Below are 13913 nucleotides of genomic sequence, written 5' to 3'. Positions count from 1 at the left end.
CAGATCAAACCTCTCATCACAGGACAGTTGCCTGCCCACTATCAATGTATCATACATCCTACTCATCAAAACCCAAACCCCATTTCTTCTTATCAATGTATTAAGGTTCCTTTCAACAGAAATTACCATTACTCTTCCAGTAATTTCAAACTTCAAATTACTAGGCTAGATGTACCAGAACCTTGTGAATGATAGAACATAATGTTCATCCTCCATTTACATTGAGACTCAAAACACAAGAGTGCAAAAAGGGAGATTGAATTCAGCCATGAAGCCCCAAAACCTCCCGGAGAGCCCAAAGAAATGTTAGGCCTTCAAAACGGCTTTTATGATTGACATACAACACAAATAAATAACCATTTTTTCTCTAAAGACTACTCCAAAATTATGCTGCAAATAATGATCACGAAAGCAGCCCTTACAATGGGGCTGACCAATATCTAATATCACTTTGTTGCATTCAAGTCAAAATCTGTGCCGCCTTCTTCATGCCAGGTAGAGTTCATAGAAAATGAGCGTCTTTTGCTTACGGCATCACTGTGTAGCTCTAAGGAGATAATTGGGTGATGGGACAGCCAAAATACAAGTTCTCTCCTCATGGATTTGTGTCTCTTTGATTTAGAACATATTTAACAACTTCATAAAAGGAAACAACAATACCAACTGAAGGGCCAGCACGCCAAACCCTCGGGCCAACACCCATAAAGAGCCCCTTCATCCCCCCATCCCTGTTGCAAGATTTATATATGACATCAAATCAATGAAAGCTAACAAGTTCCAACTAATGGATGACCTCTACTTGCTCCCAATAATTAGATAAATAAATTGGTTTTTGAGCTACTATAGGTAGAGGATGACACCAACAGAAATGATTATACAAGCAGCATGAACATGAACATGAACATATGCATGTACTATGTAACACATTAGATGTATACATGTATAACACAGATGTGGTGCACCAATTTGTCCTGGTTACTAACATCAACATCTTCATATGAAAAATGGGCATAGAAATAAAGATGGAAAATACCTCCAGACTTCAGTTAGTGTTTGTCTAGTCGTCATTGTGGCTGCCCTTACTGGATCCTTCTGAAAAACGATAGCCAGATTCCCCAATTAGTGAACAGGGTAGAGAGTTGAACATTTGTTTCAGCATTAGCCCATTAGCAGATTCACAGACAAGGTCAAATTCTCAGACAGCAATGTTTGTTATTTGGACTTGGTAACAGAGGAATCTGTTTGTAAAAATTCGACAATGAAACAAATTGCAAAACCTACACGGCCCAAGGTTAGGTTGGCATGGTCAAATTTAAGAACCAACCTCTATTTGTCTTCGAGTTTTGGCCACGTCTAGAGGACATGTAGCTGCAGCAGCAAGGGTTCCTGCAACAAAACCAGCGGAGAAATTTGCCCCAAGAACACTTGGTGCATTCGCCTCCTCGCCAACCCATCCAAGTAATCTTCTCCTCATCTGTATAAAAACAGCAAGTATAAAAGTCATAACACATGATAAATTAGCAAAAGCTGCAGAAATGTGCATATTACAAAATCAATTCATGTGCATGCCATTTGCGTAGAAGTTGGTTGCTACACTGCAAATTGAGAAGTAAAACTCACAGGCTCAAGGGTTGACCAGCAAATTGCAGAGAAAGGAACATCACGGGCAAGTTGTGCCCCAACACCCGTCCATAGGATTCGATAGCAATGTACTGTTTCCAGTGAAAGAGAAGCAAGTCATGACATGTTTCACATAAGCTCGCCTGAAAGTTTATACTGATCTGTTGAAGGTCAAAACCAGGTGTCCTTTTCTCAATGCCAAAAGCACATTTAAATAGGTGTATCAAAGTTTATAAAGGAATTGGGCATAAATTCATCAACTAGGCCAAGTTGATGACAAAAAATAATGGAGAGAGAGAGAGACAGAGCTAGTGAAATATAGTGTCTGAATTCAATTATAATGCAAGTTAGTTCTGTCATTCAAATTGGGGTAACGACGGGATGCTTATCATATCACATGCTCCATTTAATGGATGCGCATGCACACCCAACACATGGATGTGAGTCTATCTATGTGTGTACGGAAGAGAGTTTGTTTAGAGAAAGGGTGTGCTTCCACACTATGTAGACAGAAATTAAGCATCTGATATTGAATCAAAGTCCCTATGTTACATGGATTCTTCTGAATGGGTGAAGTATCCGTGTCGGACGCGTCTCAAATTCCAATACCTTGGGATTCATGGAGACACTTCTAGGTCTCTTTTAATTGTTTTTTTTTTCTCTGAATACTGCCGCCACAACCTTACAAGTACTGCATGTTTTAACTTTTATCCACCCTAATAGTAAGTTTTTTATATTTTTATATGAAAATAAAAAATATATTAACTCAACCTACTAAAAATTTTAATATAGTATTTACAATAATTAAAATTTCAGAATTAATTAAAACATTTTGGCGAATCCACAAATCTTTCTTTTTGAAGTTCGCCGAATTCGACACTAGATACTACCCGTGTTGGAATAAGTGTCGGATTCCGACACTCGTACCCGTATTGGTGCAACATAGAATCAAACAGAAATAAGCAACTGAAACTGAATAAAACTTTTGAGCACCGTATGAGTTATAAAAAAATGACTAGAAAATAACATACAGCTCTGAGTAGCATTTGTACTCTTGACAGATGAGAGGACACCAAGTAGAGTCTTCCACAATCCTGGAGGCTTTGCTCCAATTTGAAACTCTCTATATGCCTGTTCTCGACAAGACATGCAATAAATTAAGGGTCTATTACTAGCCATTGATTTGGAAACCAAATAGCACAAATTATAACGGGAAGAAAACAAGATACCATAGTTGTAATTTAGCTTAGGAGACTGTAGGCAATTGCCCAAGTCAACTAGGCAACGAAACTGGAGAAAATTTAGGGAGAAAATAAAAACTTAACATTAGCATGATTTTACAAAGAAATTGAGTCGTTAACATGAATGTACAAAGGAGGAACCTACTTGTTCAGTTGCAGGATGTTTCCCCTTTGATCTGATCAGTATAGAATACGTTGTACTTTCGTTGGTTTTGGATTCGATGTGGAGATGGTCCTGTGGAGTATTCTTGGCTATATGTTGATTGCTATGAGCGCTTATCGCCAGCACGTGGGGGTTGACTAAAAGGAGTGAAAGAATAGGATTTTCTAAGATAAGGATGCCATCAGTGCGAGGACATATGGGATTTACTATTTCTTTGATTTTACCTCCCAAACACTTATGTTTTGCCATGAGTTGAAGGATTGTATGCCTGGCGGAGCAAAAGGCGGTAGAATATTAGATAGGAAAACAATCCAGCAGGGAGTGCTCTTAACAATCCAGGGGTTCAGGGATCATGCGCCTTCTTTGTGATCATAATGGTGGTTTGGTTTGGGCATGCTTTTCTGTGGTCCTATTGCTAATAGAGACTTGAACGAGGTGAGGACGTTCATGCTTCTCTAACTGTATTTGTATATTCCATTCTATGCCAGTGGTGGTCATCAAAGAGAATTCACATAACATTGTTATATGGGTGAGCAAGGGTCCTCTCCATGGAGATTAGCAGAGCCACTCAGAGAGGTTCCAAATATTAGTGTAGATTTAGATCTCTTTTTCCATCACATCAATAGGTACGCTAATGGTTAGGCCAATCCTTTGCAAAAGAGGGTATTTTCAGTAAATTGACAAGCTCCTTGTTCCCTGGGTTGTTGTGCCATTTTCTTCATAAGTTATTCACTTCCTATTTTTACTTAATTTCCAGTTATTAAAAAAAAGCATATTCCCTTCCATCAATTACAGAAAATTGTCATTAATGAATTTTCAAAAGGGTATGTTTTGCAAGTGCACAGTTGGGAACTGATATATGCCTCGTATAACCATGGTTTTAAATTTCGATTTCGGTCAAATTTCGGTCCTCGCTGAAACCAAAATGTCGGCAGAAATTCAGTAGAAAGTACCGAAATTTCGATTTTTTGGGCCAAAATTTCGGCGGAAATTCTGTAAAAAACTAAAAATGGCATTTTTTCGAAATTCCGGCCGAAACTCCCGAAATTTGGTAAATTTCGCTTTCGGTGCATTTCGGTTTCGGACTTGACTGAAATCTGAAATTTCGGATTTCGGCCGAAATTTAAAACCATGCCTATAACAACTAGTGCAACTATAACGCGGATGTTACCTTATCTAGAAAATATAAGATGTATTTTGTCGAGATAAAAAGAATATTGATTCATGAAACTGGCCACTAGAAGGTGAATACTCAATACAAGCCCCAGCTCTTAGGCCATTGTGATACATTTGTCAATAGGTAAGAAATGCACTCTTTCTCTTCTCTTCTTCTCCTATTCTTCTTCTTCTCTTCTTCTATTTCTCTTCCATGGCCTGATTCATATATTCAAAGGTGTCGTACTTGAACTATAGATGGGTGCATGCGCTTCGGTGCTTTATGTATGTTTCTAGCTTTGCCTTGGGTCATTTTTTGAGGGAGGTTTGTATGAGTTCAGAGAGGCTTGACGTCTCTACTACAAAGTGAATGTCTCCAGACTCAGGCAAGCTGAAACTCAACTTTGACAGATCAAGTTTAGGTAACCCGCATCCAACAGGAATATGAGGGATCCTTAGAGATGAGTTTGGTCAAACAAAGTGGTTGTTTTTTGGTCCAAATGGGATTAAGGACTCAAATGAGGCAGAGGTCAATGCCATTTTACAAGGAGAGTTGACTTAGACCGGTTGATTGTGGAAGGTGACTCCTTGAATGTTATCAGATGGATGGATCATAGGCAGCCACATCCTCAGAGATTTGCCAACGCTATTGAAGAAGTGTGGGAGCAGGTGAAAGGGCGCAAGATTACTTTTCAGCATGCTAGGAGAGCATCCAATAGTGATGTTGATAGGCTGGCCCTTGAGGAAGTTAAGCGGGATCATTTAGACTTGTTTGATTTTCTTCCACCTTTACATCTTGTTGTAGCAGTTGTAGCTCTTATTCTCTGTTTTTGGTTTCGCGTGTGTTGTTCCTGTTTTTGACCTCGGTCATTGTGGTTTCGCCCCCTTTTTCAATACATTTCTTTCAGTAGTAAAAAACTATTTTCTCTGACTACTATCTTATTACTTCAAATACTCGAGCAAAAATATTCTCCCTGTATATCATAATAAGAATGCTTCTCTTGTATTTTTTTGTTGATGCAGGTGAAAGGTTGTGGGGAGGCTTCATGTGACTCCCTTTTCTCAGCACCAATTCAAGGATATATGCTGGGAATCCTTTCCGCATGCTTGTCAGCACTTGCCGGTGTTTATACAGAATTTCTTATGAAGAAGAATAATGACACTCTGTATTGGCAGAATTTACAATTGTACACGTAGGTTTCCTTAAATGCCCACAGAATCCAATATTACTGAATTAGAATATGATGGACACTTTCTCTTTCCTTATGCATGACAAGCAACTTGTCCTTGATTCATATTATTAAGCATTTATTGAGCTGATCAAGAGTTTTTAACTAAGATTTGTTAGTCTCTTTCTCTGATAAATTTGCTTGCAGGTTTGGTGCAATATTCAACATGGCACGGCTTATTTTGGATGACTTTAGGAGTGAGTTTGTAAAGGGACCATGGTGGCAACGCCTTTTTGATGGTTACAGTATCACAACATGGATGGCTGTATTAAACTTGGGATCTACTGGGTTGTTGGTGTCATGGTTGATTAAATATGCAGACAATATTGTGAAAGTATATCCTTTAACTCTTCATTGTAATATTTGATTATACTATACTTTTGTAGCCTCTGTATTTGTCTGTAACATGTTTATTATCTGTGTTACTCGTAATCATAGTAGTACCTAATGATCTCTAAATATCTATGCTTATAAATATGTTATACCGTTGTTCATTATTACATCTTACATTCACGTAGTAAAAATTTGCATCAGCTTCATATCCGCGTGTAAATATATTGAAATGATCCTCTAAACTTGCCAGTCTTATGTTCTAATAAATCAATTAAAATTTAATTAATAAGATGCACTGTAGAATGTAAAAACATAATCTTATCATTTATTGCGGCGTCAGAGTTACTCCATGGTATCATTTATTGCTGATGTCTTTAGTGTATGATAGGATTTAGGTAGAGCCTTTCATCGTAAGTAATATTGCTTTCTTCAGGTTTATTCAACATCAATGGCAATGCTGCTAACAATGGTTTTATCAGTCTACCTTTTCACTTTCAAGCCTACAGTTCAGGTAATTTTTTGCTCTTTAATTAGAATATTCCAATAAGCTTAGTTGCCTCTAGTTTTGCCCACTCTTTTATAAAGTTAATGGCTTACCTCTTCTTTTACTTGGTGGTTAGTAATATTTTTTGTTCGTATGTTCACGCAGCTTTTCTTGGGTATTATTATCTGCATGATGTCCCTACACATGTACTTTGCCCCTGCTAGCATGCTTGTAGATGTGCCATTGACACTAAAAGCAGCCCCTCAGACATTGAATGAAGTTTCTGTTGAACGACCTGATGTGAGATAGTACTTTGCTAATTGAAGTTGTCTTGCCAATTTTTTTTGTTCATTCACAATATTTCAGTTTCTGAGTAAAATGTAGTACTTGAGAAATTATGGAAAAGTCCTTGATATTTCTGGGCTTGATGCTAACTCCCCTTGCATTTTTGAGTTATGCCAAATGACCATGATTTCTCAATCTTGTATGTTTCCTGACTACTGTTACGTATTAGAATGCTTGTAGAAATGCTAACACATTATTTCAATTTTCCTTTTCCCCTTCAAATCTCTCTTATACTTATCATAGTCGACTATCTCTTTATGTTATTATTTAACTTGATTGGGGAAGATTAGCTCAAATGCTTATAAACTCTCAATGTCTGAATTAACAACCTTTGAACATGAACAGATGCATGATGAAAACTGACCATCTTGAACTACTTTGTAACATTAGTTTAAATTTTCTCAGTACTTGATCATGTTTTTACTAATCAATCATAGAGTCTCATTGATTTTACACATCCAACCTTGCCATCATCACCTTGAGTTCATGGCCTTGTAAAGTGGAAGCCCTTGAATACCCACTCTTATATCATGTGTCTTCACTGAGCACTCATCCTGTCTCAATGAATAAGGAAAAACATTGTCTCAATGCGTGAGGAAAAATAAAAAATGTGAAGAGAGCATGGCCTTGTAAAGTGGAAGCTCTGGAATGTCCACTCTTATACCATGCCTCTTCACTGAGCACTCACCTTGTCTCAATAAAGGGCATCCTAGTGCACGAGGCTCCTGTCATTGCGGGGTCAGGGGAGGGCTAGATGTACTCACCTTGTCTCAATGGGTAAGGAAAAAAGGGAAGAGAGAGCATATGTTGATGACTAAGTTGTGGTGAAAACGTTGCTTTGGATTTTAGTGTTCTCATTTTCATCTGGCAGCCATACATGTTGCTGATAAGTTAGAGATTAGGGTTTATATTTGGGATCCAGTGTTGCCTTAATGATGTGAATCTTTCTTTGATTGGGTCAAAAATAAATGACACTAATAATTTTTTCTCATTTAATGGATAGATACAGAGAAGGACAAACATGGTATTTAATGAGAAGATACAGAACCAGTAAAAGCATTACTCAAACCTAATTGTTGTTACAGGAAAGATAAGTATAACTATTCCGTAGTTGATTGACTGCTTTACTTGAACATCCTCTGCATTTTATGAACTCTTTGAGGTTTATTTAGGTTTCTGGTGTCCATCTTCAGCTGAGTAGTCAACTTATGTACTTACAAAGAGCAGGATGCTATCATAGAGAAAAATCTCTCCAAAGACTAGCATGAGGCAAGCTGCCATACTAACTTTAATAATTGACCTTGCGCCCCAGGTTATTTAAAACCTTATAAATCTTAATTTCCCAATGTATATGATCACTTTAAAAACTTCTGTGTTAATGGACAATCTCATCTTCTTCTTTTTTTTAAAGTTTGCGTTACCAAGCTGATCAAAACTCTTTTTAATAATAGCACTAAATTTGTTTGTCACGTTTTTGATTGGATATTGATAGCATCTTGGATTCTTGGGTGTTGTAAAGCCATGAAAAGATAATTGAGGTGTAAAACACAATTTTAAAACTCCCCGGCGTCATCGTGGACTCCCCTTTCCTCCGGCTGCGTTTTGTGTTTTGCCGCCATGTTCTACGTATTCTTCGGCCGCATTCTACACCACATCTCTGTTTTTACTGTTTAAACACTGGTGTAAAACAAAGTGAGTAGTGCCATTATCAAAATATGGTAGTGCGGATATCAGCCTCCAAATACAATGTGGCTTAAATGTGTAATATTGTACTAATGGTAACAAAAGCTTTTAAAAAGCTTCTAGTATTTGGTTGAGAGAGAGAGAGAGAGAGAGAGAGGCCGGCTCCCATCGCCGTTCTACCGTGGAGCAAGGAGAATTCTAAGATTGGAGAGAGCATCGGTTGGAATCCATCCACTTTAAGGCTATGGCATCCGGTATGCTCTTCTACTGTTTATCCAAGTTAGAATAGAACTAAGTTAATTTCTCTTTGATTTCTAACGCCAAAGATCTTAATCTCGGTTTTCCGCATAAGGCCGAGATAATAGATAGGACTAGGATTATATAGGTTTCCTCATTGTTAGAATTTGGATAATTAGGGTGTTATATTTGGGAACTACAATAAATGGGGTAGTTGTGTTAGATTAAGTCCTTGACGGCCTTTTATGATTATCGTAATCTCTTTCTATGTCTATCCCTTTCGAGTGTTCTATATAAACACTTGTCGGGGCTAATCGCAAGATCTTACTACATCGGATATATTCTAACAATCATAGGCCTCCACCAAATCACGGGGTTATGTGGGCCCAAGGTCCTAACATAAACCCTCAATTTAGGATGCTATGTGGGCCCACATGGTCCCAAACTAATTAATTTAAGCTCTTGATTCTTATGATCTCTATTTTCACCACATAAAAAAGCACTGCATGAATTGGTGAACAACTTATCCAAGGACAAGATAATTTCAAGATAAAGAAGAGATTTATGAACAAGGACATAAACTAGGGTTAGGGTTAGGATTAGGATATGAGATTAGTTGTGTAGTTATTGTGGCTTCAGGGATATCTCTAAAAAGAATTATGTCACCAACTACCTTAGAAAATGATAACCACCGACTGCAACAAGTGGCGAATAGAAGAGTTCCTTTCTTGATATGGTGGGCCATTGTGAACTGATGATCCTAACCGTTCGATTAGAATTCTAGGACATTGATGGAAGATCTACTCGACTTGGGGCTCACGAGCACCATCCGATCACACAGTGGCCAACAAGATCAAGGGTCCCGAACACAATATGCTAGGCGTGCAGTTCTCTATCAAGAGAAATTGTGGATAAGATAAGGAGACGAACAAACAAAATATCTCATCCCTCACGTGAGTCTGGCCCACCAACCGTAATAAAGCCATCATTTTCTGTTTGATTGATATCCCCACGACCATGTTTTAATAATGGGTCGAGCTCATCTTAACAGGCTATCAATGGCTATTACAATTCCAAAAAAGCTCTTTAGCTGCCGATTAGAAAAATGTAAAACAACGTAAGTTCGCCCCATTATCAAACCATGGTCGCAGATATAGGTAGTATTCCTTATCAAATTAAATCCTGATCAACCGTATGAGAGGGATATATCATATGTGCACTCCGTCACTTGTAGCGAGCCACGTGTCATTCATAGTATAGAGAAACGAGTGGGTGAGAGGCAAGAGAGTGACGAATAATAATTTGTGTTTTCTTAGCCTAGTGCTTCATATGTATTTCTGACCATATATAAGTAAATGATTAATGCGAGACCTGATCGTTAGATACCGAATTTATTGGCGACTCTTATACATGCCCCCAAAAACATCTCACCCAAAAAAAAATAATGATAAATTAATCTTACAAAAGCATGTTATTTAGTCGAAAATAGCATGTGTCGGGTTTAGAAATCATGGGTATTAGGTAGGGTCGGGTCGGGTTTTAGTTTAAAAACCCGACTCAATCTTGGGTAGGGTCAGGTTTAAAGAAAAACAACCCAAAACCCGACCCGACTTATTTAGGTGTACTATGACATTTTTAATTATATCTTGATTAACATAGCAAATTATTTTTCAATATATTGATATAATTGTTTTCATTGAGGTAATCATGTTTGTGATGCGGAAATATAGTTTCCTTCTTAAATTTATACACTTGATTACATAAATTTAGAGATTTTTGGTGTGAAGATTTTTTTTTTTTTTTTTTTCAACAACGCGTCAATGTGAAAAAACCCGACTCGACCCGAGAATTATCACGCTTAGGGCCGGGTTTGGGAATCGTGGGCTTTCTGAAAAGAAAAAAAAAAAAAAAAAAAACCCTAGGGTAGGGTTCTTCAAAACCCAACCTGAGTTGCACCCCTAGTAAAAAACCCAAAAGGGTAGTCGTAAATAAACTAAAGGTGGTGCCTTGGGGAATATATTCGCCCCATTTTCGTCCCTGCGACACCCCCTTCTAATGTAAAAAGGCCAAAACGATAGTCGTAAATAAACTAAAGGGGGTGCCCTGGGGAAGAAAAGGGGGTGGGCATATCATTTCCCATTGAATATAGGGGTGAGCATTATTCGGTTAAAACCGAATAACCGAACCGAACCGAACCGAACTGAATTGGTCGGTTCGGTTCGGTTTTTTTCTTTTCAGTTCGGTTTCAGTTTTTTTTTTTTTTTTTTTTGGAAATTCAGTTATTCGGTGTCGGTTTTCTAAAAAAAAATAAAATCGGTTAACGGAATAACCGAAATAACCAAAATTATGAATGAAAACCATTTTTTCCAAAAAAAGTGTGATATATGTGCACTTCGTAGGATGATCGAAACCGTTCATTTGATTGATCACAACTTAATTAGCTTGTAGTCAAAAAATCGTTTCGATCGGATGATCCTAGCCCTCCGATCCAAACCGAGATTTTAATTTTTTTTCCCTCTTCTTCTCCCACAATTCGGTTCGGTTTTGGATAATTTCGGTTCGGTTTCGGTTACCGAAATTTGGTAACCAAAAACCAAATAATCACCCCTAATTGAATATAACGTTATATGCAAATGCTTTCATAGTTAAATATGACCATTTGCATATAACAGTTACAATATTTCTAGAAATGATATTGTTAATGGCTGACCAAGTTTGGTGACATCCAAAGAACTATTACTCGTAAATAGACTTAGTGTCCTATTTGAAAATAAGATCAATTTATTACTTGTAAATAAGGACCAAGTTTGGTGACATCCAAAGAACCCTAGATTTTAGTAGGGCTGTAACTCATGCCGACCTAGGTTGGGTTGAGACCTCAACCCTAACCTGACTCAACCTGAACCTTGGGTTGAAAAGAGTCAACTCTAACCAAACCACCTTTAAATCTTGCAACCCTAACCCCACCCATCCAGACTGATTTCTCAAATCGGGTCGGGTTGGCCTCGGGCAACAACAAAAACAATGGATATTGGGTTCGGGTTGAGTCAGGTTTGGTTAGAGGGAAGGCCAAAACAACCCAAGCTACAATCGGGTTAGCTTTTCCCACTCTAACCCAACCCAACCCGGCTCGAGGGAAGGCCAAACAACCCAAGCTACAATCGGGTTAAACCCATCAGGTTCAGGTTGGGTCCGACCCAAGTTGCACCTCTAGATCTTAGCCCACAAAGAAAAGCACGTTCGTGGAAAGCTCTTTTCTCTGGCTTTCTATTGATAAAATCATTTGTTTTTTTACTATGTTTGTCTAGTTACTATACTACTTATTTTAAAACCATTTGAAACTCTTGCCAAGTGGGTGGATGGTGGGACCTCTAGTATTAAAAGTTAGGAAATAAGGCTACAATAGAATAGAGGGAAGTAACTAAAAGACAAAGTCGGTGTATGAACCAACGCAACTGCAGGCGGGCGGGTTTTGCTATTTCAATTTCTTTTAATTATCTTTTGCCTTCAAGATAATATCCCAAAAATTGAAATTACCCCGGTTTTTAAACCTGACGAAGGGCTCGGGCTTATGAAATGACCTAAATGCCCTCTCAACCGTCTTCTAACACCATCCGTTCTAAGTAAAATTATTCCATTAATATTTATTAGATTTTTAACATATAGGGATTTGCTATTTACTTATGCAGAAAGGCATTTCGGGGCTAGCTGTTGCATGAGAGTGTGTGTGGCTGCCATGGTTTCAAATTTTAGTTTCAGAATGCGTTTCGGTTCTCACCGAAACTGAAATTTCGGCTGAAATCCGACAAAATCAATTAAAATAGTATTTTCTCTTATACAAAATTTCGGTAATTTCGGCCGAAATTTCAGGAAAATATTAAATAATGAAAAAATCGAGATGTTTGGGTGAAATACCTTAATTTCGGACAATATTTCGGTCGAAATTTTGTAACGTTTCGGGTATACCCAATTACAGTTTCGGTCTTGACCGAAACCCGAAATTTCGGATTTCAGTCGAAATTTAAAACCATGGTGGCTGCTCTCTCATGCAACAACCAGAAGTGAAAATGCCTTTTTGCGAAAGTCCTTAGCAAATCCTTAACACTGCCCATCTGCGAGATGCCCTGTCAATTCATTTAGTTGAGTATTGACTACAGATAAATTACCTATAAAAGACCTATATTTTTTTTTTCAAATTTATAATATTACATTTGCAAATGGAGCAATGATAGATGCAAGGGAGCCCTTGCAAACAGAGCCGTAAAAGGGCCCGTGATTGGTTCCACATCTCATTAAGTGCAACTGAATTTCCTTTTTTTTTTTTTTTTTTTGTCTTTTTAAAAAATCCCCTATTTTTTTTCCTAATAACAAACTCAAAAACAAAGGGGGTGCAAATATCATTTCCCAATGATTACTACAAAAATAGGAAGAAGGGCACTAAAGTCTTTTTATAATCCCATGAACAGTTCTTCTTCTATTAAAAGTCATTTAATAATATTTTCGAGACCATTCGTTTACCTCATGACGTTTTCCCAATAATAAATTCCTTTCTCGACCATGCTCTGTTCAAAACTTCCAGTACATTCTCCACCTTTTCTTCTACTATTCTCCTCCTTGCCCCCCAAGAAAACCCTCTATAAATACCCCAAGAGATCTGCTTCTAAATACCAAAAAAACAGATACAAAGAGAAAGAGAGAGAGAGTATGGATTCAGTCTCTGGCACTACTCTACCAAATCATGGAATGAGGGAGAAGTGTGGGTACTTTCAGATGCCCTTACACTACCCAAGATACACAAAATCAGACTACGAGAACATGCCAGAATGGAAACTCGATTGCCTTTTGACCGAGTATGGACTACCTGTGACTGGAGATGTTGAACAGAAGAGGAAATTCGCCATGGGTGCTTTCCTCTGGTCTTCCTGTTAAACTAGAAAGCTTTGTAATTCAATAGGTATTTATGTTGTTTCTAGAGATGCAATAAGTATTTTAGTTGTTCTAGCTAGGTTGAGAGATGTATGTATGTTTGTGTTGTAGGAGCTAAAAAAAGTCGTGTTTTTCTGTGAGGGTGTAGGGTGTTTTTATTATGATTTGTGTTTTAAATTTTCATTGTTCTTTGTCTTGTGTTCTATGGTCTGGGTTGTTATGTAAAAGTTTATGAGTAATGTAAATGGGTATTGGGTAGTGCATATTGTTTTTATCATATGTCTTTGCTTCTGTTCTTTCTTTTTCTAAATAGTGGGAGCTATGACTGAGGAAGCTAATATCAAACAGAAGGGTGCAAATACCAAAATAAGGGGTGCAAACACCTGCTCAACAAGTTCTTGACAAAAGAAGATAATTAACATTAGAAGCTACGTGATTCAGCATGATCTAAAGTCCTCGGTCCATCTTGTAAATGACGCAACATATGAAATCACTTC

The 13913-nt window shown here is 37.7% G+C and overlaps 2 protein-coding genes across 3 annotated transcripts; one reads left to right on the top strand and one right to left on the bottom strand.

Moving 5' to 3' along the window:
• Positions 1-242: 242 nt before the first annotated feature.
• LOC143889313 (mitochondrial carrier protein MTM1-like) lies at positions 243-4235 on the bottom strand. 2 transcript variants are annotated; one of them, XM_077393487.1, is made up of 6 exons: positions 3007-4235; positions 2652-2751; positions 1621-1712; positions 1325-1474; positions 1034-1092; positions 243-728 (listed from the first exon to the last, which is right to left on the bottom strand). In XM_077393487.1, the coding sequence occupies exons 1-6, from the start codon at positions 3271-3273 to the stop codon at positions 596-598; spliced, it is 801 nt and encodes a 266-aa protein (XP_077249602.1). In that variant the 5' UTR covers positions 3274-4235; the 3' UTR covers positions 243-595. The 2 variants fall into 2 exon arrangements, with proteins under 2 accessions (XP_077249602.1, XP_077249603.1); XM_077393488.1 differs by lacking the exon at positions 3007-4235 and adding an exon at positions 2850-2868.
• Positions 4236-5176: 941 nt separating this feature from the next.
• Positions 5177-8039, top strand: LOC143890424 (CMP-sialic acid transporter 1-like). The gene is made up of 5 exons (XM_077395094.1): positions 5177-5372; positions 5556-5742; positions 6175-6252; positions 6391-6525; positions 7574-8039. The coding sequence occupies exons 1-5, from the start codon at positions 5197-5199 to the stop codon at positions 7622-7624; spliced, it is 627 nt and encodes a 208-aa protein (XP_077251209.1). The 5' UTR covers positions 5177-5196; the 3' UTR covers positions 7625-8039.
• The last annotated feature ends 5874 nt before the right edge of the window (positions 8040-13913 follow it).

The sequence above is a fragment of the Tasmannia lanceolata genome, unplaced genomic scaffold (genome assembly GCF_043159265.1).
Source record: "Tasmannia lanceolata isolate RefF3 unplaced genomic scaffold, GAP_Taslan_0.1 ptg000013l, whole genome shotgun sequence".
Lineage (NCBI taxonomy): Eukaryota > Viridiplantae > Streptophyta > Magnoliopsida > Canellales > Winteraceae > Tasmannia > Tasmannia lanceolata.
The sequence above is the reverse complement of the archived record's forward strand: the minus strand, read 5'-3'. Positions and strand labels throughout refer to the sequence as shown.

Excerpts from the sequence above, each read along its gene's own strand:
- LOC143889313 (XM_077393487.1), bottom strand. The coding sequence starts at position 3,273 with ATGGCAAAACATAAGTGTTTGGGAGGTAAAATCAAAGAAATAGTAAAT. Across the intron at positions 2,752-3,006 it reads AACATCCTGCAACTGAACAA|GCATATAGAGAGTTTCAAAT; the intron begins GTAGGTTCCTCC and ends TGTCGAGAACAG. Across the intron at positions 729-1,033 it reads ACACTAACTGAAGTCTGGAG|GGATGGGGGGATGAAGGGGC; the intron begins GTATTTTCCATC and ends ATCTTGCAACAG.
- LOC143890424 (XM_077395094.1), top strand. The coding sequence starts at position 5,197 with ATGCAGGTGAAAGGTTGTGGGGAGGCTTCATGTGACTCCCTTTTCTCA. Across the intron at positions 6,253-6,390 it reads CTTTCAAGCCTACAGTTCAG|CTTTTCTTGGGTATTATTAT; the intron begins GTAATTTTTTGC and ends ATGTTCACGCAG. Across the intron at positions 6,526-7,573 it reads TTTCTGTTGAACGACCTGAT|ATACAGAGAAGGACAAACAT; the intron begins GTGAGATAGTAC and ends TTTAATGGATAG.